At 43.1% G+C, this 26,755-nt stretch overlaps 1 protein-coding gene across 1 annotated transcript; it reads left to right on the forward strand.

Annotated features, from left to right (window-relative positions):
- LOC140103655 (solute carrier family 26 member 6-like) lies at positions 1 to 21,776 on the forward strand. Its single transcript, XM_072126833.1, has 18 exons — positions 1 to 244; positions 1,274 to 1,413; positions 2,210 to 2,320; positions 5,776 to 5,942; positions 6,157 to 6,321; positions 7,374 to 7,526; positions 7,794 to 7,876; positions 11,264 to 11,411; positions 11,566 to 11,679; positions 11,939 to 12,016; positions 14,974 to 15,069; positions 15,470 to 15,576; positions 16,820 to 16,886; positions 16,989 to 17,081; positions 17,157 to 17,273; positions 17,475 to 17,666; positions 17,749 to 17,803; positions 21,040 to 21,776. Exons 1-18 carry the CDS (start codon positions 102 to 104, stop codon positions 21,189 to 21,191), a joined length of 2,181 nt encoding a protein of 726 aa, XP_071982934.1. The 5' UTR covers positions 1 to 101; the 3' UTR covers positions 21,192 to 21,776.
- Positions 21,777 to 26,755: the final 4,979 nt, after the last annotated feature.

The raw sequence follows: 26,755 nt of genomic DNA on the forward strand, positions 1-26,755 counted from the left end.
GAAGACGTTCCTGTGTGTCTTGGCAGGATCTCCTTCCTATGTAGGATCAAGCGCTCCAGCCTGGAGTGAAGGACATCACTACACAATTAGCAGAGTCAGTCATGGAGAACAAGGAGCTGAAGTATCGAGACGTTCGGTATTGCGTGGAACGCTCTGTGTTACATGAGCAAGAAGTTAGGGAATCAGATCCAAGGTCGACAAATACCGTCCGGTCTGTGGTTGGTGCGGCCAGACGTAAGGTCAGGTAAGTAGAGGGGTGTGCCATTCCTCTTAAAGGGTTAACCTGCATTGATTTAGTGCTTTTTTTGGCTATGTTATGATCATTTGGGTTGTACCATCAAGTTTCATCTTGACCGACCTAATCAGGATAGTTATGGGGGGTCTATAATTTCACCAGTGGTGGGTCCCATTATACAAGCGATGGGTTGTAGAGCCAAAATTTGTTGTCTAAAGGCAAAAGAAAGTATAACAAAACTCCACATCGTGCTCCACCGACACTCCATCTGGAGACCTCTCTGTACACTCCGAGATATGACACTTGTAGGAGATGCCACCATATTTCTCTGGCGAGTCTTCCCCCTCCGTGGCTTGATAACAACTACGGATATTAGGAGCTCAGTACAGACCAGATTCAGTACAACTATGGTATGGTACTGTCTAGGTGACAATAAAGGGAAGCTGTCAGCAGTGGTGACCATGTAGACAGCAGCCGCTGTTATGTATGATCCCTGGAGATCAGTTTCATCATTCCTTTGTGTATGTTATTAGTAGCAGCAGGACTGTGAAATGTGGATTTATATCCCAGGATTGTAGCTAATCCAAGTAAACTGGAAGCGTAACCTCACACTGCTGTGCTCTGTACTCTACACAATTAGCAGAGTCAGTCATGGAGAACAAGGAGCTGAAGTATCGAGACGTTTGTTCGGTCCTCTGCTCTGAGAGACTGCTGTAGTATTCAACAAGAAAATTCATACAGTAGCTAGGGAGCAGCTCAATGCTCAGAGCACAGCAGTGTGAGGACACACCCCAAGCTACAATCCTTGAATGTAAAACAAAATTTCACAGTCCTGCTGCTACTAACAACATACACAAAGGTCTGATTACACATCTCCCCAGGGACAATACTAAACACTGGCTGCAGTCCACATGGTCCCACCTGCTGACGGTTTCCCAATAGGATCCATACAAGATCTTTAAAACTCTAAATAACAAAGTTTTTTGGTACAAGTTTCAATTAGAAGAATACTGTTATCATTGCCATCACATGTTACAGATGTTCCCGATCAGCAGCAAAGGCCTTGTTGTTCCGATTCTTCCCGATTCTCCACTGGCTTCCTCGCTATCCCTTCAAGGAATGGGTTCTGGGGGATATTGTATCTGGGATCAGTGTGGGGATTCTTCAGCTTCCACAAGGTACAGTGAAAGGGGTTGTCACAAGTTTCCATGTTATCCTCTAACTAACCACTGGATAAGAGCAGGGCCGGCATTAGGGAGGGGCAAACTGGGCATTTGCTCAGGGTCCCCTGTCCTAAAGGGGCCCCTGCATGTGCCATTTTTTGGGTAGAGGATATATTGCTCTTTTAATATCCCTTGGTTAAATGCCCGGTTGCAGATACTGATCATCTTTCTCCTGTCTATATATCTATCATCTATCCATCTAGTTATCTATCTCCTATAGTTTGTCTTTCTAACCATTTATCTATCCTTTTATCTATATATCTTCTATTTCTATTATCTATTATCCACCAATCAATCTTTTATGTCTCTTCTATTGCACCTATCTAAAAATCTATCAATCTATCCATCAACTATCTATACACCTATCTATCATCTTCCATATTACAGATACTTACCTACTACTGTGTAACTACAAAGTGTTATTATTGTGCAGGACTAAAGGAGCCTCTTACTGACTGTGACTGTTCATAAAATTGTTTTATTTTGGGGCCCAACTTTTAGTTTTGTCCCCACTTTGTCTGCTTTGGCATAGATGGACTACCCCTGGGAGGGTCTTGCATTAGATCCATAGAGGTGGAGAGTGGCTTCCACAAGCCCTACACCTGGTCTCCTATTTGGCCCATCTAGGGTTTATATGGTGTAGACTTTTATAATCCTAATTGGATGATGAGAATATAATACACAGACTGTTTATTATCAACTCACTGTTCCGGTTGCATCCAGAATAATCCATCCCCTTTCACCTCCACAGGATTGGCGTACGCTCTTCTTGCCGGAGTACCTCCTGTTTTTGGACTGTATTCCTCCTTCTTCCCGGTATTTGTCTATTCTATTTTTGGCACATCCAGACATGTGTCTGTTGGTAAGTTACCGTAAACTGAAAATAAAATACTTAATAAAGGGATCCCGACTCCAGCAGCAGAATAGTGAGTGCAGCTCTGGGGTATAATACAGGATGTAACTCAGGATCAGTACAGGATAAGTAATGTCATGTATGTACCCAGTGACTGCACCAGCAGCAGAATAGTGAGTGCAGCTCTGGAGTATAATACAGGATGTAACTCAGGATCAGTACAGGATAAGTAATGTCATGTATGTACACAGTGACTGCACCAGCAGCAGAATAGTGAGTGCAGCTCTGGGGTATAATACAGGATGTAACTCAGGATCAGTACAGGATAAGTAATGTCATGTATGTACACAGTGACTGCACCAGCAGCAGAATAGTGAGTGCAGCTCTGGAGTATAATACAGGATGTAACTCAGGATCAGTACAGGATAAGTAATGTCATGTATGTACACAGTGACTGCACCAGCAGCAGAATAGTGAGTGCAGCTCTGGAGTATAATACAGGATGTAACTCAGGATCAGTACAGGATAAGTAATGTAATGTATGTACACAGTGACTGCACCAGCAGCAGAATAGTGAGTGCAGCTCTGGAGTATAATACAGGATGTAACTCAGGATCAGTACAGGATAAGTAATGTCATGTATGTACACAGTGACTGCACCAGCAGAATATTGAGTGCAGCTCTGGGGTATAATACAGGATGTAACTCAGGATCAGTACAGGATAAGTAACGTCATGTATGTACACAGTGACTGCACCAGCAGCAGAATAGTGATTGCAGCTCTGGAGTATAATACAGGATGTAACTCAGGATCAGTACAGGATAAATAATGTCATGTATGTACACAGTGACTGCACCAGCAGCAGAATAGTGAGTGCAGCTCAGGAGTATAATACAGGATGTAACTCAGGATCAGTACAGGATAAGTAATGTCATGTATGTACACAGTGACTGAACCAGCAGCAGAATAGTGAGTGCAGCTCTGGAGTATAATACAGGATGTAACTCAGGATCAGTACAGGATAAGTAATGTCATGTATGTACACAGTGACTGCACCAGCAGCAGAATAGTGAGTGCAGCTCTGGAGTATAATACAGGATGTAACTCAGGATCAGTACAGGATAAGTAATGTCATGTATGTACACAGTGACTGCACCAGCAGCAGAATAGTGAGATCAGCTTTGGAGTATAATACAGGATGTAACTCAGGATCAGTACAGGATAAGTAATGTCATGTATGTACACAGTGACTGCACCAGCAGCAGAATAGTGAGTGCAGCTCTGGAGTATAATACAGGATGTAACTCAGGATCAGTACAGGATAAGTAATGTCATGTATGTACACAGTGACTGCACCAGCAGAATATTGAGTGCAGCTCTGGGGTATAATACAGGATGTAACTCAGGATCAGTACAGGATAAGTAACGTCATGTATGTACACAGTGACTGCACCAGCAGCAGAATAGTGATTGCAGCTCTGGAGTATAATACAGGATGTAACTCAGGATCAGTACAGGATAAATAATGTCATGTATGTACACAGTGACTGCACCAGCAGCAGAATAGTGAGTGCAGCTCAGGAGTATAATACAGGATGTAACTCAGGATCAGTACAGGATAAGTAATGTCATGTATGTACACAGTGACTGAACCAGCAGCAGAATAGTGAGTGCAGCTCTGGAGTATAATACAGGATGTAACTCAGGATCAGTACAGGATAAGTAATGTCATGTATGTACACAGTGACTGCACCAGCAGCAGAATAGTGAGTGCAGCTCTGGAGTATAATACAGGATGTAACTCAGGATCAGTACAGGATAAGTAATGTCATGTATGTACACAGTGACTGCACCAGCAGCAGAATAGTGAGATCAGCTTTGGAGTATAATACAGGATGTAACTCAGGATCAGTACAGGATAAGTAATGTCATGTATGTACACAGTGACTGCACCAGCAGCAGAATAGTGAGAGCAGCTTTGGAGTATAATACAGGATGTAACTCAGGATCAGTACAGGATAAGTAATGTCATGTATGTACACAGTGACTGCACCAGCAGCAGAATAGTGAGTGCAGCTCTGGAGTATAATACAGGATGTAACTCAGGATCAGTACAGGATAAGTAATGTCATGTATGTACACAGTGACTGCACCAGCAGCAGAATAGTGAGTGCAGCTCTGGAGTATAATACAGGATGTAACTCAGGATCAGTACAGGATATGTAATGTCATGTATGTACACAGTGACTGCACCAGCAGCAGAATAGTGAGAGCAGCTCTGGAGTATAATACAGGATGTAACTCAGGATCAGTACAGGATAAGTAATGTCATGTATGTACACAGTGACTGCACCAGCAGCAGAATAGTGAGTGCAGCTCTGGAGTATAATACAGGATGTAACTCAGGATCAGTACAGGATAAGTAATGTCATGTATGTACACAGTGACTGCATCAGCAGCAGAATAGTGAGTGCAGCTCTGGAGTATAATACAGGATGTAACTCAGGATCAGTACAGGATAAGTAATGTCATGTATGTACACAGTGACTGCACCAGCAGCAGAATAGTGAGAGCAGCTCTGGAGTATAATACAGGATGTAACTCAGGATCAGTACAGGATAAGTAATGTCATGTATGTACACAGTGACTGCACCAGCAGCAGAATAGTGAGTGCAGCTCTGGAGTATAATACAGGATGTAACTCAGGATCAGTACAGGATAAGTAATGTCATGTATGTACACAGTGACTGCACCAGCAGCAGAATAGTGAGTGCAGCTCTGGAGTATAATACAGGATGTAACTCAGGATCAGTACAGGATAAGTAATGTCATGTATGTACACAGTGACTGCACCAGCAGCAGAATAGTGAGTGCAGCTCTGGAGTATAATACAGGATGTAACTCAGGATCAGTACAGGATAAGTAATGTCATGTATGTACACAGTGACTGCACCAGCAGCAGAATAGTGAGTGCAGCTCTGGGGTATAATACAGGATGTAACTCAGGATCAGTACAGGATAAGTAATGTCATGTATGTACACAGTGACTGCACCAGAAGCAGAATAGTGAGTGCAGCTCTGGAGTATAATACAGGATGTAACTCAGGATGAGTACAGGATAAGTAATGTCATGTATGTACACAGTGACTGCACCAGCAGCAGAATAGTGAGTGCAGCTCTGGAGTATAATACAGGATGTAACTCAGGATCAGTACAGGATAAGTAATGTCATGTATGTACACAGTGACTGCACCAGCAGCAGAATAGTGAGTGCAGCTCTGGAGTATAATACAGGATGTAACTCAGGATCAGTACAAGATAAGTAATGTCATGTATGTACACAGTGACTGCACCAGCAGCAGAATAGTGAGTGCAGCTCTGGAGTATAATAGTTTGTAGGCAGTGTGGGTCAGTCTGGAGTAATGGAGGTCCGGTTTGCACTGATCTTCTGCTCTCTTTACAGGCAGCTTTGCGGTGGTCTCCATCATGATCGGTAGTGTCACTGAGTCTCTGGTACCAAATGACAACTTCATATTGCCGGGTAATGAAACCATCATTGATACGGTGGCAAGGGACAAAGCCAGAGTGGAGCTAGTGGCCGCCATCACATTACTGGTGGGGTTATTCCAGGTAAGGAGCCTCTGGTTATTCTTAGACATGTCTGTGCTACCTGTCTTTTACAAAGCAAATGTAACTTTATTAGTCCATCGCCTTGTACTCAAGCAGTGGTCACCCATGCAGGAAGTCATGTGGTTGCTGGGCAACCATAAACCCACATTTATGTTGTTTTGTTCATATTATGACATATTTGAGTATTTTGAATGTTTCTCCTCACTATTTTCAGCTTATCCTGGGCCTGGTGCAGTTTGGATTCGTGGTCACTTACCTGTCAGAGCCACTGGTCCGGGGGTACACCACAGCGGCTACTATACACGTGACCGTGTCCCAGCTGAAGCATATACTAGGCCTCCCTCTGAGTGAGCGGTCTCATCCTCTGTCACTTATTTATGTGAGTTAATACCCAAAAGCACCTAGTTGCGCTTGCAATTCACTGACAGCAAGCAGTTATATTATTCTGAGATGAAAAGGTTCAGGTATTGCTGAGGTAAAGTGCCGATTCAGCTTCATGCTCATAACAACCAATCAGAGCTTAGTTCTAATTTCTCAAAGTGCTGCACAATAATGTAAGCTACTCTGTGATTGGTTGTTATGAACAACAAAGCCAGTCTGTGTATGTTCTCTTTGAAACCTATCAGAGAGCAGCTTTTATTCTGCCAAAGCACTTGAAGAAATGTGAACTGAGCTCTGATTGGACCTTTACAGTACACAGTCTCCATGTTATATGCAGTATTGTAGTCCTATATAGACAACCGGCTCTGGAAGCCATTGTTAGCGGAAAGCATCACTCAGTTTTCCACAGATTCTGAATAAAAAATAAATTTCATGGTTCACAAACAAGCTTCACACTCCCTTTAAGCTTCGGCTCTGCCTGTGTAGCTGCTACAGTATAGGGTTACTGTGACTGAAGTGTAATAAGTGCTTCACTTTATTGTCAACTGGGCAGTATCAGACTGTCTGCTCCATCTTAGCACCGCCCACTTGACAGAATACACCTAATTAGCATAATTAACTAACCACACTGGTTGTGAAAAACAGAAGATGACAGTGCCATCTAGTCCATAGTGGCCATTCCGAATACTGTATCCCGGCTTCCTCATAGTCATACCCCACTGTCAACTGGGCAGTGCCAGACTGTCTGCTCAATCTTAGCACCACCCACTTGACAGGATACACCTAATTAGCATAATTGTTTCAGAAACTCGCCACACTGGTTGGTTGTGAAAAACAGAAGATGATGGAGCCATCTAGTCCGTAGTGGCCATTCCGGATACTACAGCTCCCTCATAGTCATACCCCACTGATTAGATCCTATACATATATTCACGGTATTGATATTCTAGAAAATTCCTCGAACACATAAATAACATGGCCATATTTTACCTTGTGCCCTATGGCCGTATGTACCTACCTAATGTTTCTCCTCTCTCTCTCTCCTTTCAGTCTCTAGTCAGTTTGTTCCGTAGGATCCAAGAGACAAACATCGGCACGCTCGTGGTCAGCCTCATTGCCCTGCTCTTCCTCTTTGCTGTCAAAGAAGTCAATCAGAGGTTCAATTCCAAATTATGCATGCCCATCCCCATAGAACTGATAGTGGTAAGTCGTTGTTCCTCTCCAATCTCTTTACAGCCAGAACCCAGGACATGGGCACAGCACAATATACAAATAAATCAATTAAAGATATCACCACTAGATGGAGCTGTATGTTGTCTTATGTTGCTCATTATCCTTCCTGATTTTGTAATAGCGCACCATGTGGCCTGCAGTGGAAGTACAAGCAAACAAATGTAATCACCTTTTCAAACAATGTCAGTAAATAACAATCCAAATCTTTTATCTATTCTCATTTCTTTTTTCTTCTAGCTTATCATTTCAACTGCAATATCATATGGAGTAAATCTTCATGGGACGTATGGTGTAGGCATTGTGGGAGATATTCCTACTGGGTATGTGCCTATGAATTAAGATAAATTCTAGTGAGATCTTACTATCTGTTAACCTCTAAAGCTACGAGTTTATTATTAGAAGCAGTATTATAGTAGTTATATTCTTGTACATAGGGGCAGTATTATAGCAGTTATATTCCTGTACATAGGGGGCAGTATTATAGTAGTTATATTCCTGTACATAGGGGGCAGTATTTTTTTTTTTAAAAGAATTTATTTTTGCAATTTTGAAATTTTATACAATTAAAATAAACAAAATCGAAGAACAAGATTGTCTGTCACATATTTCTTTCCCCCCATTACAGGATTATTAAGCAACAACCATGGTAACAATCAGGTTCTCATAGGGGGCAGTATTATAGTAGTTATATTCCTGTACATAGGGGGCAGTATTATAGTAGTTATATTCCTGTACATAGGGGGCAGTATTATAGTAGTTATATTCTTGTATAAGGGGCAGTATTATAGTAGTTATATTCCTGTACATAGGGGACAGTATTATAGTAGTTATATTCCTGTACATAGGGGGGAGTATTATAGTAGTTATATTCTTATACATAGGGGGCAGTATTATAGTAGTTATATTCTTGTATAAGGGGCAGTATTATAGTAGTTATATTCTTATACATAGGGGGCAGTGTTATAGTAGTTATATTCCTGTACATAGGGGGCAGTATTACAGTAGTTATATTCTTGTACATAGAGGCCAGTATTATAGTAGTTATATTCTTGTACATAGGGGGCAGTATTATAGTAGTCATATTCTTGTACATAGGGGGCAGTATTATAGTAGTTATATTCTTGTACATAGGGGGCAGTATTATAGTAGTTATATTCTTGTACATAGGGGCAGTATTATAGTAGTTATATTCTTGTACATAGGGGACAGTATTATAGTAGTTATATTCTTGTACATAGGGGCAGTATTATAGTAGTAATATTCTTGTACATAGGGGGCAGTATTATAGTAGTTATATTCTTGTACATAGGGGGCAGTATTATAGTAGTTATATCCTTGTACATAGGGGCAGTTTTATAGTAGTTATATTCTTGTACATAGGGGGCAGTATTATAGTAGTTATATTCTTGTACATGGGGGGCAGTAATATAGTAGTTATATTCTTGTACATGGGGGGCAGTATTATAGTAGTTATATTCTTGTACATGGGGGGCAGTATTATAGTAGTTATATTCTTGTACATGGGGGGCAGTAATATAGTAGTTATATTCCTGTACATAGGGGGCAGTATTATAGTAGTTATATTCCTGTACATAGGGGGCAGTATTATAGTAGTTATATTCTTGTACATAAGGGGCAGTATAATAGTAGTTATATTCCTGTACATAGGGGGCAGTATTATAGTAGTTATATTCTTGTACATAGGGGGCAGTATTATAGTAGTTATATTCCTGTACATAGGGGGCAGTATTATACCCTGTTTCCCCGAAAATAAGACAGTGGGGGTCATTTACTAAGGGCCCGATTCGCGTTTTCCCGACGTGTTACCCGAATATTTCCGTTTTGCGCCGATTGTACCTGAATTGCCCCGGGTTTTTGGCGCACGCGATCGGAATTTGGCGCATCGGCGCCGGCATGCGCGCGACGGAAATCGGGGGGGCGTGGCCGAACGAAAACCCGACGTATTCGGAAAAACCGCCGCATTTAAAAAAAAAATTGTGTCGCGAAAATTTCACTCACCTTCATCCTGGGTAGGCCGGTGTATTTCGAGGCATTCCAGCGGACTTCAGCGCAGCAGCGCCACCTGGTGGACGGCGGAGGAACTGCATTGATGAATCCCGGCCGGACCCGAATCCAGCGCAGAGAATGCGCCGCTGGATCGCGAACGGACCAGGTAAGTAAATGTGCCCCAGTGTCTTATATTAATTTTTGCTCCTAAAGAGGCACTAGGTCTTATTTTCAGGGGATTTCTTATTTTTCCATGAACAAGAATTTACATTTATTGGTGAACAAAAAAATCAACTTCTGTAACTTCCTTATAGCTCTCCAAACTCAGAATTTCATGCTGTATTGCTTAGAATCACTGTATTTCTTAGAATAATTGGCCCCAATCTCTCATGTTTAGTAAAAGCACTTTCCATAAATGACCCTTCTTATCCTGGTAGCTGCAGCACAACAGCTGGTGATTTACTTTCATTAATTCTTCCCCATGTCACAACCTTCTGCAGCATCTAAAAGATCCACTAATACTAATGTATGGCGTGGGGGGGGGAGCCGCTGCAATGGCGGCCGCTAGGTCTTATTTTCAGGGGAGGCCTTATATTTCTAAACCTGAACAAAATTGTACTAGGTCTTATTTTCAGGGGATGTCTTATTTTAGGGGAAACAGGGTAGTAGTTATATTCCTGTACATAGGGGGCAGTATTATAGTAGTTATATTCTTGTACATAGGGGGCAGTATTATAGTAGTTATATTCCTGTACATAGGGGGCAGTATTATAGTAGTTATATTCTTGTACATAAGGGGCAGTATAATAGTAGTTATATTCCTGTACATAGGGGGCAGTATTATAGTAGTTATATTCTTGTACATAAGGGGCAGTATTATAGTAGTTATATTCCTGTACATAGGGAGCAGTATTGTAGTAGTTATATTCTTGTACATAGGAGGCAGTATTATAGTAGTTATATTCCTGTACATAGGGGGCAGTATTATAGTAGTTATATTCTTGTACATAGGGGGCAGTATTATAGTAGTTATATTCCTGTACATAGGGGGCAGTATTATAGTAGTTATATTCCTGTACATAGGGGGCAGTATTATAGTAGTTATATTCTTGTACATAGGGGCAGTATTATAGTAGTTATATTCTTGTACATAGGGGGCAGTATTATAATAGTTATATTCTTGTACATAGGGGGCAGCATTATAGTAGTTATATTCTTGTACATGGGGGGCAGTAATATAGTAGTTATATTCTTGTACATAGGGGGCAGTATTATAGTAGTTATATTCTTGTACATAGGGGGCAGTATTATAGTAGTTATATTCCTGTACATAGGGGGCAGTATTATAGTAGTTATATTCTTGTACATAGGGGGCAGTATTATAATAGTTATATTCTTGTACATAGGGGGCAGTATTATAGTAGTTATATTCCTGTACATAGGGAGCAGTATTATAGTAGTTATATTCCTGTACATAGGGGGCAGTATTATAGTAGTTATATTCGTGTACATAGGGGGCAGTATTATAGTAGTTATATTCTTGTACATAGGGGCAGTATTATAGTAGTTATATTCTTGTACATAGGGGGCAGTATTATAATAGTTATATTCTTGTACATAGGGGGCAGCATTATAGTAGTTATATTCTTGTACATGGGGGGCAGTAATATAGTAGCGTTATTCTTGCTTCTCTGTTACAGAATGGTAGCACCAACAGTACCAAGTGCTGCATTTTTTGCAGATGTTGCTGGGAATGCCTTTGCTATTGCAGTGGTTGGATATACTATTACTATATCTCTGGCTAAAATGTTTGCTATGAAGCATGGTTATAAGGTGGACAGTAACCAGGCAAGTTTCTTACCATCTTTTTAGTAAAAATGTAACTTTTAACAGTGGAATATAAAAATATCTCTTGTGCTGTAAATATGCTGAAGATGTAACAAATAGCTGTGTCCGTGATCTGATTGTAACATAACTTGTGTGTGTGAATTTCACCTTTAAGGAGCTGATCGCACTTGGAATGAGTAACCTCACCGGAAGCTTCTTCCACTGCTTTGCTGTCACTACATCAATGTCCAGGAGCCTGGTACAGGAGAGCACTGGAGGGAACACGCAGGTGATGATAGGGGGTCACCATAGAAATGTCTTGTTTAGAAGGATATTATTTTCATCTACCCATGTTATCGGTGGACAAACCCCTTTAACAATGTAACAAGATCTCCGCTTGCTGTCATTGAGTATGTTGTTTCATCCAGAAGCTGAATATCTGTCCTGATCATGTTTTGCTCACACAGTGTAACAATCTGTGTAATCTGAGGATGATCAGGACTGGTTATGTCCATTTGTTCCACTAATATATTTGTCCTCGTTTCTAGATCGCTGGATCTATATCCGCTATTATTATTTTGGTCATCATTCTTAAGGCGGGAGAGCTCTTTACATGTCTTCCGAGGGTGAGAATTTCTTTACCCCACTTCAGCATATGCTCTTTAAAGTTCCACCAGGATTAGTTATTGTCACTGTGTTATGTTGTTAGTAGCAGCAGGATTGTGAAATATTGATTTATTATCCAGGATCATACTTTCTGCAAGTGCACTGGGAGTGTGTCCTCACACTGCTGTGCTCATAGCTCTCTGCAGCCAGTGCTAGTTATTGTCTCTGTGTAATCAGACCTCTGTGTATGTTGTTAGTAGTAGCAGGACTGTGAAATATTGATTTATTATCCAGGATCATACTTTCTCCAAGTGCACTGGGGGGGTGTCCTCACACTGCTGTGCTCATAGCTCTCTGCAGCCAGCATAAGTTATTGTCACTGTGTAATCAGACCTTTGTGCATGTTGTTAGTAGCAGCAGGACTGTGAAATGTGGATTTAAATTCCAGGATCGTACTTTCTCCAAGTGCACTGGGAGTGTGTCCTCACACTGCTGTGTTCATAGCTCTCTGCAGCCAGTATAAGTTATAGTCCCTGTGTAATCAGACCTTTGTGCATGTTGTTAGTAGCATGTAACCGATTGTGTCTCCATAGGGAGATCGGGCCAAATTATACACGACTAATTTAAATAACAAAGAATGATAAATTTTATTAATTTTAGTTAAAAGCATAGACAGAACATGTTAAAAGGGTTGGTTACAGCGGTGGTGGGATACACAGAAAAGGAACCTCCGGGAGGTCACGACATAATATTGCACATATACGTGAATAAACAGGTCATGCTTATTGCCTGAAAAAGGATGTCTTATTAAAGTGTATATGAAGTAACGTGCTTACCCATGTGGATAATCAAAGTTAACGTGACCCGGGTAGCTCCTGCCCCGACGCGCGTTTCGGCTTATCCAGCCCCAGCAGGACTGTGAAATGTGGATTTAATTTCCAGGATCATACTTTCTCCAAGTGCACTGGGAGCGTGTTCTCACACTGCTGTGCTCATAGCTGTTTGAAGCCAGTGTAAGTTATTGTCCCTGGAGAGAGGTGTAATCATACCTTAGGGCACATTCACATGGCCGTCTGCGGGGACGTACATGCGGCCGCAAATTTGCGGCCGCATGTACGTCCCCATAGACAGCAATAGCGGCGCGGCGCAGATACGGGCCGCACACCGCCAAAAGATAGAGCATGCTCTATCTTTTGGCGTGTGTGCGGCCGTGCGCCGCTATTCTCTATGGAGGGAGGAGGGGTCACCTCCTCCTCCTCTCCAGCACACGGCGGTATGTCCGCACGGCGGGCATACCGCTGTGTGAATGTACCCTAAGCGTGTGTTATTATTAGCAGCAGGACTGTGAATTCTGGATTCCAAATATTGGGGTATGTCTTCATACTGCTGTGGCTTGGCTCTCTATATTGAGCTACTTCCCTTAATTCTGAATTAATACTGTGGCACAAGTTTAGTTGAATACTGTAGTAATCATTTAGAGTAGAAGTGAGGGGCTGCAGAGAAATTGAGAGCAGTGAGCTAAGAGCACAGCAGTGTGAGAACATGCCTCCAGAAGCTACAATCCTGGAATATAAATCCTTTTTTACACTTCTGCTGCTACTTATCACTGTTAAGCATGGTCACAGCTGCTCTCATATTCCCCAAATGACACGAAAGCATAAAAGTGACTTATCGAGGGGTCTGCATGCTGCTCTGTTACAATGAATATGATGAATTCCGCTGCTGAGGATACGATCCCTCTAATGAAGATGTGACCAGGCCCAAGAAATAGACTATGAGGTCTTGTAGTTTACACAAGTGCTGACACCTAGTGGCCAAACAGGGGGCAATACAGGCTTGTCCAAAAATGCACTTTACAGCCTCCAGTAAATGTATTTATATTTATGCAAGATGCTATTGGGAGGGTCATATGATGGACCCAAGACTGTAATATTAAAAGAATTGTCTGGGATTTGAAAAAAAAAAACCTTGACTGCTTTCTGCCAAAAAAGCTCCATACCCGACCACGTGTAATGTGATTTATGCCAAATCAGCTCTATTAGTTTCTGAGCTGCAATACCAGCACAAACTATGGTCAGGCGTGGCGCTGTTTTTGGAACAATCAAGATATGTTTTTCAAACCCCAGACAACCCATTCAACCACATCCATCTCAATTACATAGCTCACAACTTTTGTAGCAGAGGAAGAGGAATAAAAGATGGGGCACACTCTGAGCGCTGCAGACATTTTTTTTTTTGCTCTAAGCCACGCCTTTTGCTCCTCCCCTTACTCCATTCCCCCACAGTATAATTTCCCTATCAGCGCCCTCTATCTCCCCTCATATTGCGTCCCCTCTAATATTGTGCCCCCAGCTACCCCTCTTATTACAGACCTTTCTTTTGTGCTCCCCACCAGCTGCTCCTCATATTATCCCCCAAGCAGTTCCCCTCTTATTTTTCCACCCCAGCACCTCCCCCTCTTATTGTGCCCCCACAGTAAAATAATAAACACATACACTCACCTTTCCCCCACATCAACTCCTCTCGTTTTGTTGTGTGTAGCGCTGAATCCAACAGGCAGATGACATCATCACACGGGGCCTGCCGACTCTGCTACACATGGCAGGAGCGGAGGTACAGGGAGCTGTCATCTCTCTGCATTATCACAGTTAGGGCCGCCATCAGGGGGGATTTGTTTGACTGTGTTCAGGGGGCCCCAAGGAGGAGAAGGGGCTCCAAGTCACAGAAAACCCTCCTCCCTTACCAGTTGAACTCACCAGGCTGGATTATCATTCTATGGGGGGGGCCAACAAAATTTTACAGTCAGAGGCCCCAAACTTCCTAGCGGCGGCCCTGATCACTGTAATCAGCTCTGTCAGCATCCAGAGAACATATCTCCCGCCCTGTGACCTCAAAAACTGTGACTGTCCTGCTGCATCCGGGACGGTTGGGAGATATGGATATAATAATTGACCCATTTCTTTTTTTTTATCTGAAGGCAATACTGTCGTCCATCGTCATTGCCAACCTGAAGGGGATGTACAAGCAGTTTATGGATATTCCCCTCCTATGGCGAACCAACAAGTGCGATCTGGTATGTAACGTATAAGGGGACGGACGTGGCTCATAAGCTTTGACCTGCTCTATGTCACCATCTTCATGTGTGTCAGTCTTCACTACTGTTATAGAATTCCATTCCCAAATATTGAGACAATCGCGTTATTCATTCCTTACCATTGCAAAAGAGTTAATTGTCTCCACGGTTATATTTAGAGGGAAAAGAAATAATTAACAACCTGGCAGAAGGAGCTAATAAATATTTGTACTGAGCGCTGCCAAGAATGCTGCGCGGCTTCTGTTTATTGTGTTGCAGCAGAACGCCGCAGCCTTCTATGTGCCACCATTGTTGATATGTGCGGCATTCTGGAGGATTACCGTAATAGGATTGTGCCTTGTTGTGTAGAGTGATGACTGATGGGCTTCTCCTCCTGCAGCTTATCTGGCTCGTGGCCTTCCTGTCGACTATCTGCCTCAATCTGGACGTGGGGCTGGCCGTGGCCGTGGTCTTTGGATTGTTCACAGTCACTTTCAGGACTCAGTTGTGAGTTTTGTGATGGATAGTAGACTAGGCAAAAGTTAAAGAAGTATTCCAAAACAAGTTTTGTGTTTGAAATAGTAAAAAAATCCCAAACATATTCAACTTTTGGGAGGACCCCCCATGCTTGTAAGTCATCAGTGATTCCGCGACCACTGAACACATCCCTGGCCTCAGTGGGCATATGCCCTACAATCATCAGAGTAGGGATTGGCTCAGTGGTAACATGAGAGTAGGGATTGGCTCAGTGGTAACATGAGAGTAGGGATTGGCTCAGTGGTAACATGAGAGTAGGGATTGGCTCAGTGGTCACATGAGAGTAGGGATTGGCTCAGTGGTAACATGAGAGTAGGGATTGGCTCAGTGGTCACATTCACATATAACATAATGGCCCATATTTATTAAGTTAGGCAAGCTGCACTAATGTGCAGCGTGCGCCAAATTACTGAAGACCGATGCACGCTCTTCAATGATTTGGCGCACCCTGCATGCACCAAATACATTTATGCTGCATTCACACGACCGTCGAGGCACGTATGTACAGCCGCAAGCTTACGCCCGTACATACATCCCCCATAGACAGCAATGGCCACACAGAACGATACGAGCCGCTGTGCCATATCGCAGAAGTACGGCACCATATCGTTCCGTACACAGGAAAAGATAGTACATGCCCTATCTTTCCCTATGTTACGGCGCAGTGAGCCATGCATCACTATGGAGAGGGGAGGGGTCACCATGCTCCTCTCCATCGCAGCGAACATATACCCGCCCAGCTACGGCCCGGTGGGCATACATTCGTGTGCATGTAGCCTAAAACTGAGTGCACCAGTTTTTTTTTTTTGGCGTGCACCAAAATGATGTCGGAACTACACCTGAATACTAACACAGACAAGTTTAGAAATCTGGGCTAATGTCAGCACTTCCGAATGCAAGGGCCTATTTTCTTGCATTTTTCTAGTATTATTTAGTTCTCATACTATGATTATGATTAATGATATAGATGAAAAATCTGGATGCCAGCAGTCACCACTAGGGGGAGCTAACTGCATATGGATGTGGATAGTATTCATCTCATTGCGATCTGTAAAACTCCCCCTGATGTACCTACATACACCTAAGAACTTAGGAGCTGGGCCCGATAGTAGTCGCCTCACTTCAATACAAGAAACAATAAGATACTATAATTGTTATAATTTTCCGCTACACATTACATATACAGTATAAGTCTTCCATTGTGTTCTCACAGGCCTCATTACTCCGTTCTGGGACAAATTGCTGAGTCTGATATCTACCGAGATGCAGAACTTACCTTGGTAATTAAAAGTATTTCCTATGATATGAAGGGACTGCAATGGGACCTGTATATGAAGTCTGCCCTACTAAGTTTTTAAGGAACATTTGCTTTTTCTTGAAAGGCCAAAGAGGTCCCCGGTGTGAAGATTTTCCAATCAGGTTCCCCCATTTACTTTGCCAATGCAGAATCATACGCTAAATCCTTGAAGATGAAGGTAGGAGGAGCCTAAAGCGCATACGATGTGGTCACATGATCCCTAAATAATCCTCATAAAAACTGTGTATTGTAGATGGGGGTAAATGTGGACAAACTGATAGAGAAGAAGAAGAAGGCCATCCAGAAGAGAAGGAAAGGTCTGCAGAAGGTCATCAACCTGGCCAAGGTCATACTGGCCAAAACTCAGAAGGTGATCGGCAACACAGGATTGGTCTGATTTATAAAAACTGGTCTCATCGGGCTTTGCTTTACCGACTTTTACTACTAAATCCTGATTGGATGTATCAGTGGGAGGAGTTACACATACCAACCAATCAGATTATTTTAATTATGAACACAACAAATTGCAACTTTTTATCTTTTCCTAATTGTATCCTTTATTCCGTTCCAGGGAAGTGGATTGGAATTTCTGACAAACAAAGACGGGGTGATAGGAAGTCTGAGGACCCTCAGTGAGTCCGTCCCCCAGGGTCCTGTCACCCTCCGCTCTTTAGGGTTAGAGAAGCTGGACTTCCACTCCCTCATTCTGGATTTCTCTGCCGTCAATTTCGTAGATACTGTCGGAACAAAAATGTTAAAAAACGTAAGTAAAGATTTTCTTAAAACTTATTTTATTCCATATGTCAGACTTAATGATATTTCCCAAATTTTCTCTTCTTGTTTAGATTTTTGTGGAATTTCATGAAGTTGAAGTCAAAGTCTATATTGCAAACTGTTCCTGTAAGTCTCTGATGATAAAATTAGCAAAAATTATTTGCAGTACAATCCCATTGTCCCAAGGGTTAATAAAGGGGATGCACAATTATACAACCACTGAAGCATAACTGTACTAGGTGCAGCGTGCAGGGGGTGCCAAAATCAGAACTTCTGGCGACCGTTCTTCAAGATTCTGGTGCCTCCTGCACTGCTCCGACATAGTGCACCAATTATTTTATGGTGCACCTTTAACATGGGGTGTATGACACAATTCTGTCAAACACCGCATGATAAATGTGTCACAAACTCCGTCTAACGCCCCTTTATGTGCAAAAATTTGTGTAGTGTCAGGTACAGTGCAGCTGCAACACAAATGCGGCGCAGACACTTCATAAATACATGGACAAGGAGTTTGTGGGGCAGATTTACTTACCCGGTCCGTTCGCGATCCAGCGGCGCGTTCTCTGGACTGGATTCGGGTCCGGCCGGGATTCATCAAAGCAGTTCCTCCGACGTCCACCAAGTGGCGCTGCTGCGCTGAAGTCCGCTGGAATGCCTCGAAATACACCGGCCTATCCAGGATGAAGGTGAGTGAAATTTTCGCGACACAATTTTTTTTTAAATGCGGCGGTTTTTCCGAATACGTCGGGTTTTCGTTCAGCCACGCCCCCCGATTTCCGTCGCGTGCATGCCGGCGCCGATGCGCCAAATTCCGATCGCGTGCGCCAAAAACCCGGGGCAATTCAGGTACAATCGGCGCAAATCGGAAATATTCGGGTAACACATCGGGAAAACGCGAATCGGGCCCTTAGTAAATGACCCCCTGTATGTTCTTTTCAGTGCAAAGTCAGACAGAAAACTGGTGCAAACACTTTAATAAATGTGGCCCGATGTGTACGCAGCTCCTGTGCAGAATGATGTGTCTCCATGGTAACAGACTACAAACAAATCCTATGCATTCTGATTTTGTAGCCATGTGTAACTTTATCCCTACTACAGACTCTCTATATTACTACAGGACGGTATCCCAGTTCCCAGGAAGAGTGATTCAATGAATATATACAAAGTAAATGTCAGTGAATGTATAAAAAAGCCGGTCAGGGTAGTGCTAGCAGTGGGTCATTGGAGAGACTCCCCCTGGGTCCAGTGCTACTCTTTTCTAGTAATGTGCTGCTATTGGGCAGAGGCATTAGCTTCATTGTATCAATAGGTGGCGTAAGCACTGAGAGTGACTAGGGCAGCGTCAACACTAAATATGGCTCGAATTCTGCAGGAAACACTGGATAGAAAAATGCAGCGAGCTGCTGTATATCATCTTGTCTTCTGCTGCAGGGAGATGTATACGCTCAACAGAGGACATAATAACCTATGGGGGCGGATGCCACTGAATGGCACCCATCCCCAGCTTCAGCTGAGCGCACACTCTGGGTGTTTCCCTCTAATGTAACTTCCAAATAAGGACAACGACATCACTGGGGAGATACGGTCTACTGCTGATATTCCCTCCTCCCGCTGCTTTCAGTCTGCACCCCTGGATATATCCCACTGTATGAGCATACAGGGAGATCCGTCCTATCCTTCCATTTTCAGGCCATAAATGTGATATGAATGTAGCCGTATCCCTAAGGTTGTAAAGGAATCAATGGAAATCGATACATATCAGCCAATATCTCTGCTTAACACAGACTGTGGAATACTGGCGAGGATATTATCAGAAAGGTGAAGGGGGTGGAGGGTCCTTGAGAACTGGTTCAAATGGAGAATGGGGATGGGAGATACTTACATCAACTGGATACGATTTTTGGATAAGAGAGCACAGAGCACAGAGCACAGCAGTGATGCCACGCCCCCAGTGCAATTGGAGATCCTGGAATATAAATTTATAGATCACAGTCCTGCTGCTACTAACAACACACACAAAGGTCTGATTACACATCTCTCCTGGCTGCAACTTCATGTGGTCAAAACTGATTTAAAAGGGCATCTACCTCCAGGATTAACCCCTTAAGGACGCAGGGTTTTTCGGCTGATTTCTCGCTCTCCAACTTCAAAAATCCATAACTTTTTCATTTTTCCGTGTACAGACCTGTGTGAGCGCTTATTTTGTGCGTAACAAATTTTACTTTCCCATGATGTTATTTGTTTTAACATGCCGTGTACTGCGAAGCTGAAAATAAATTCCAAATGTGGAAAAATTGAAAAAAAAAATGCACGTGCGTCACGTTCTTGTGGGCTCAGTTTTTACGACTTTCACTCTTCGCTCCAAATAGCACGCCTACTTTATTCTTTGGTTCGGTGCGATCGCGGTGATACCAAATTTATATAGGTTTTATTGTGTTTTAATACATTTTCAAAAGTTAAATGAATGTGTACAAAAAAGAAAAAAAAATTTTTGCCATCTTCTGACGCTAATAACTTTTTCATACTTTGGTGCACGGAGATGTGTGAGGTGTCATTTTTTGAGAAATGAGGCGACGTTTTCATTGCTACCATTTTGAGGTCTGTGCGACATTTTGATCATTTTTTATTTCATTTTTTATGTTATGTAAAAAGGTGTAAAAGTCGCATTTCGGACATTTGGGCGCCATTTCCCGCCTCGGAGGTCACCGCCGCCCGTAACCGTTTTTATATTTTGATAGATCGGGCATTTTGGGACGCGGCAATACCTAATATGTCTGTGATTTTTACTGTTTGTTATGCTTTATATCCGTTCTAGGGAAAGGGGGGTGATTTGAACTTTTAATATTTTATTAATTTTTTTTATTTTTTAAACCTTTTTTTTTCACTATTTTTTAGACCATCTACAGTATTGCAATATATGGCATTTTTGCAGGTCATACATTACAATGAGCCACTGGCTCATTGTAACGAACCTGCATAAGCCATGTAGCCTCGTGTCAAAAGAAGACCCGAGGCTACCATGGCAACCGATCGCCGCCCCCCGATGATGTTCGGGGGCGTGGCGATCGGGAAAAAGATGGCGGCGCCCACGCGCCGCCGTCTTTTAAACGCCGCCGGCGACTTTGCAAGCACCGACCGCGGTTATTAGCGGTGGGGGTTTTGTGCAAAATGCAAAAACCCCCACCTCTGTATGAAGAGGACTCAGCCCGTGAGCCCTCTTCATACATCCCTTATACCTCTGCGCCGTAGAGCTACGGCGCAGAGCGTTAAGGGGTTAAGGACTGTAAACTAAAAAATATTGATATTAATATCTGTAAAAATTGGACCGCTGACAAATGATGATGTTCCTTCTTCTGCAGCCTTGGTGCTCCGACAACTGGAGATCAGCGATTTCTTCAATGATAACATCACGCAGGCTGCAATATTTGCGTCGATCCACGACGCCGTCTCCTTCATCTCCAGTGGACCGAGCAGTGAATCCAGCTCCCTGTCAGAGGTGACGGCGATATGACCCGATTAGTCTCCGTGATCTAGAGGGACACCTACAGACACCTCTGCTCTCTGTATATGGGATTATGTCTTGTATAATTTGTGTAATTGACCTATGTAGGTGCTATACAAAGTGTCATTAACCCTTCACTGAATACATAGGTCACATAAAAATCCTCATTAAAAGCCAATAGCCTCTGCCTGGAAAGGCAATAGTTAAGTGGGTGTAGGACGTTGTCCAATTATGTGACTGTATTGTAAACTGGAGTGTGATTGGAGAGGTGCTACCACCTGACCAGGAGGATAAAAGCCCAGGAAAGGGAGGAGCACATGCTCTGTACCACAAGGTCCAGTCTGCAGAGTCCAGACTTCATGGTCCGAGTGAAGAGAGAGAGTCAGTGTTCAGTACACCTTCAGTACTGACACAGAACCCAATTCCAGACCAGAGTCAGGAGACTCCAATCCAGAGCTGCAGCTTCCACACCTTGGACACAGCTCCATCCCAGCCTCCATCTACTACCAGGCTGGTGCACTATTCCTGGGGACTCCTCTCCATGACCACTCCAGTACCAGAATCTGCTGTTGACTGTTGTGGCCTGTTGCCTGCTACCTGTTCAATAAAGAATTTTGAGTTGATTTGCACAAAGTTGCCTCTGTCTGATCCCTGGATACGGCTGTTACCACCATGGTCTCCCCATTACCAAGGGACATATCCTACAGACACTCAGGGGTTGCCCCAGGGAGAACCAGTACCACAGCCTCTCCCTCCCTATGTCTTGCACACACCACCTGCTGGGGTATGCCAGACAGTAGGGCAGCCCTCCGGTCCCCATACCAAGCACCGTGACCAAAGCGTGCCCTAGGCCGCACTAACCAGCCACTCCAGTATTCTGGGTCCCGGCTGCCTCCAGGCCCCAAGAAAAAGCTAAGCCTCGTTGGGGGATGTTGCACAATCATCTCGTTAGAGTTATAATATGTAAATCTGTAAACTCCAGTGACCAGGTAAGTAAATGAGCCCCAATATTCCCCAATCTAACCCAAGGTCTAAGCCAGTGGTGGCGAACCTATGGCACGGGTCTAAACTAAAGTTGAAGTTACACGTGAAGGTAGATAGATTTGTTTTTACCTGAGCTCTTCTACCCCCCGGGTGTCCCGCCCGCGCCTCCATGTTTACTGATAAATCCACTTTCTAACCACCTAAACTTTATATAATATTTTGACCAAAACAAAAGCACGGAAGTTGTAAAAAAAAAGACACAAAAGAAGCTCTGAACGCTTATGCTACTTCGTCAGGATGATATCTGATGGAGCTGGATACAATCTGCCGTAAATATTGACCTATAAACAAATGAAAATATATTTAAAGGGGAGGTCTAGTCCTAAATCTAGTCGTAAGTGGGGGCAGAGTGCTGGGAAATGACATTTCCCAAAACGGTAATAGTGAAATGATACGTATCTATTAAAACAATAGAAACTACTACTCATCACACAGAAAACAAGTCCTCATACAGGGATGCTCGCAAAAATAACAATTTTCACATACTGTTGCTGTATGGAAGCTGCCATTATATAGACATCCACCATACATAGAACTCAGCTGCTGTATCTAAGCTGCCATTATATAGACATCCACCATACATAGAGCAGAGCTGCTGTATCTAAGCTGCCATTATATAGACATCCACTATACATAGAGCAGAGCTGCTGTATCTAAGCTGCCATTATATAGGCATCCACCATACATAGAGCAGAGCTGCTGTATCTAAGCTGCCATTATATAGACATCCACTATACATAGAGCAGAGCTGCTGTATCTAAGCTGCCATTATATAGGCATCCACTATACATAGAGCAGAGCTGCTGTATCTAAGCTGCCATTATATAGACATCCACTATACATAGAGCAGAGCTGCTGTATCTAAGCTGCCATTATATAGGCATCCACTATACATAGAGAAGAGCTGCTGTATCTAAGCTGCCATTATATAGACATCCACCATACATAGAACTCAGCTGCTGTATCTAAGCTGCCATTATATAGACATCCACCATACATAGAGCAGAGCTGCTGTATCTAAGCTGCCATTATATAGACATCCACTATACATAGAGCAGAGCTGCTGTATCTAAGCTGCCATTATATAGGCATCCACCATACATAGAGCAGAGCTGCTGTATCTAAGCTGCCATTATATAGACATCCACTATACATAGAGCAGAGCTGCTGTATCTAAGCTGCCATTATATAGGCATCCACTATACATAGAGCAGAGCTGCTGTATCTAAGCTGCCATTATATAGACATCCACTATACATAGAGCAGAGCTGCTGTATCTAAGCTGCCATTATATAGGCATCCACTATACATAGAGAAGAGCTGCTGTATCTAAGCTGCCATTATATAGACATCCACCTTACATAGAGCAGAGCTGCTGTATCTAAGCTGTCATTAGATAGACATCCACTATACATAGAGCAGAGCTGCTGTATCTAAGCTGCCATTATATAGACATCCACTATACATAGAGCTGAGCTGCTGTATCTAAGCTGCCATTATATAGACATCCACAATACATAGAGCAGAGCTGCTGTATCTAAGCTGCCATTATATAGACATCCACAATACATAGAGCAGAGCTGCTGTATCTAAGTTGCCATTATATAGGCACCCACCTTACATAGAGCTGAGCTCCTGTATCTAAGCTGCCATTATATAGGCATCCACTATACATAGAGCTGAGCTCCTGTATCTAAGCTGCCATTATATAGGCATCCACTATACATAGAGCAGAGCTGCTGTATCTAAGCTACCATTATATAGACATCCACTATACATAGAGCAGATCTAAGCTGTCATTATATGTCTTGTATCTATGCTGTCATTATACAGACATGCTCCTTACACACAGGGCTCTGCTGTATCTAAGCTGGGAGTGCGGCAGTGACCCTGGCTGAGTCATCTGGGGGTCTCCTGGTGAGGCCAGTGATATTCAGGAGAGCAGTAATTGCTGCTGGTGGGAGCCAGAGGAGGGCGAAGAGGAGGAGGATGTCACATCTGTGACTGCAGCCGGGGGAAGGGGGAGATTGTGATTGTGTTTTGTACAATGGAACAATCTGATTCTAAGGAACCGAGACCAAGGAGAAGCCTCAGTGCAGAGGAGTCTTATAATAGCAGGTAGGAAATACTGAGGCCTAGTACTGACTGCAAGAGGAATGGAGCACAGTGATGTCACAGTACAGGGATAAGACACACAGTGATGTCACAGTACATGGATAATACACACAGTGATGTCACAGTACAGGGATAATACACACAGTGATGTCACAGTACGGGGATAATACACACAGTGATGTCACAGTACATGGATAATACACACAGTGATGTCACAGTACAGGGATAATACACACAGTGATGTCACAGTACGGGGGATAATACACACAGTGATGTCACAGTACGGGGGATAATACACACATGGATGTCACAGTACAGAGATAACACACGCAGTGATGTCACAGTACAGGGATAATACACACAGTGATGTCACAGTACATGGATAATACACACAGTGATGTCACAGTTCAGGGATAATACACACAGTGATGTCACAGTACAGGGATAATACACACAGTGATGTCACAGTACATGGATAATACACACAGTGATGTCACAGTACAGGGATAATATACACAGTGATGTCACAGTACAGGGATAATACACACAGTGATGTCACAGTACAGGGATAATACACACATTGATGTCACAGTACAGGGATAATACACACAGTGATGTCACAGTACAGGGATAATACACACAGTGATGTCACAGTACAGGGATAATACACACAGTGATGTCACAGTACGGGGGATAATACACACATGGATGTCACAGAACAGGGAGAATACACACAGTGATGTCACAGTACAGGGATAATACACACAGTGATGTCACAGTACAGAGATAATACACACAGCGATGTCACAGTACAGGGATAATACACACAGCGATGTCACAGTACAGGGATAATACACACAGTGATGTCACAGTACAGAGATAATACACACAGTGATGTCACAGTATAGGGATAATACGCACAGCGATGTCACAGTACAGGGATAATACGCACAGCGATGTCACAGTACAGGGATAATACGCACAGTGATGTCACAGTACAGGGATAATACACACAGTGATGTCACAGTACAGAGATAATACACACAGTGATGTCACAGTACAGGATAATACACACAGTGATGTCACAGTACAGGGATAATACACACAGTGATGTCACAGTACAGGGATAATACACACAGTGATGTCACAGTACAGGGATAATACACACAGACATGTCACAGTACAGGGATAATACACACAGTGATGTCACAGTACAGGGATAATACACACAGTGATGTCACAGTACAGGGATAATATACACAGTGATGTCACAGTACAGGGATAATTCACACAGTGATGTCACAGTACAGGGATAATACACTCAGTGATGTCACAGTACAGAGATAATACACACAGTGATGTCACAGTAGAGGGATAATACACACAGTGATGTCACAGTAGAGGGATAATACATACAGAGATATCATGGTATAGAGATAATGGGGCTCATTTACTAAGGGTCCCACAGACAGCACTTTCGTGTGATATTCTGACGTTTTCGGATTTGCGCCGCTGTGACAGGGATTTTAAAGGGTATTGTGGCGCACCAGATCGGATTTTGGGGCAGCGGCACCGACTTTCATGTAACACATATTGGGGGACGGGCTGTCGAACGATCCGACTGTTTCGGACAAACTGCGGAATTTAACGTAAAAAAAAAGTAATAAAAAATTATGTCGCAAGACAATGCACTTAGATGCAGCGGGAGGAAGATGGTGCACTTTCGGTAACTCCTCCGGACCGGGTAAGTAAATGTGCCCCAATGTGCGGTAACACGTGCGTTTCAAAGCTGAAACAGCTGAAGAGAGATTTTCCTAATTAAATTGATGTTAACATTTGCAAAATGCATCAGTTAATGCGATGTTAATACATACGTCAGCATGCGTCACATGCGTTAACAGTCGCTCTTCAGCTGTTGCTGTGTGTTCAACACCACGTGTGACCTCAACGCCACGTGTGACCTCAACGCCACGTGTGACCTGAGAAGTGCCTAGAGATGTCACCGGCTCACGGCACCAGGAGGAGGAACGCAACGCAGATGGAGCCGTGTATAATTAAGTATCGGAGGTGCGCAGTGGGTGATGTAAGTGAAGCCAGGACCAGTTCCTCATTTGCATACATTATAAAATCCTTTTTTTTTGCCTAAATTATCCTTTTTGGCCCTAAACAAAATGTTGTCCTGGGATCTGGGGTATCTGAGGTAATTTCGGTAGATTTCCTTCAAGCCTTTGCTCGATGCAGTTGTTGTTGACTCCATACACACGCGGAGAGATCAAGGACATTCACTTCTTTCTTCTCTCGCTCGCGTTTTTTTTTTTCCTCGTGTTGTATTTTAAAACGTCCTTGTTGATGTTTTCTCCCTCCTCTCCTATATCTGTGTGTGTTTACTGTGTTGCTCGCGCTTGAGGTTTTGT

This window comes from Engystomops pustulosus, chromosome 10, assembly GCF_040894005.1.
Source record: "Engystomops pustulosus chromosome 10, aEngPut4.maternal, whole genome shotgun sequence".
Lineage (NCBI taxonomy): Eukaryota > Metazoa > Chordata > Amphibia > Anura > Leptodactylidae > Engystomops > Engystomops pustulosus.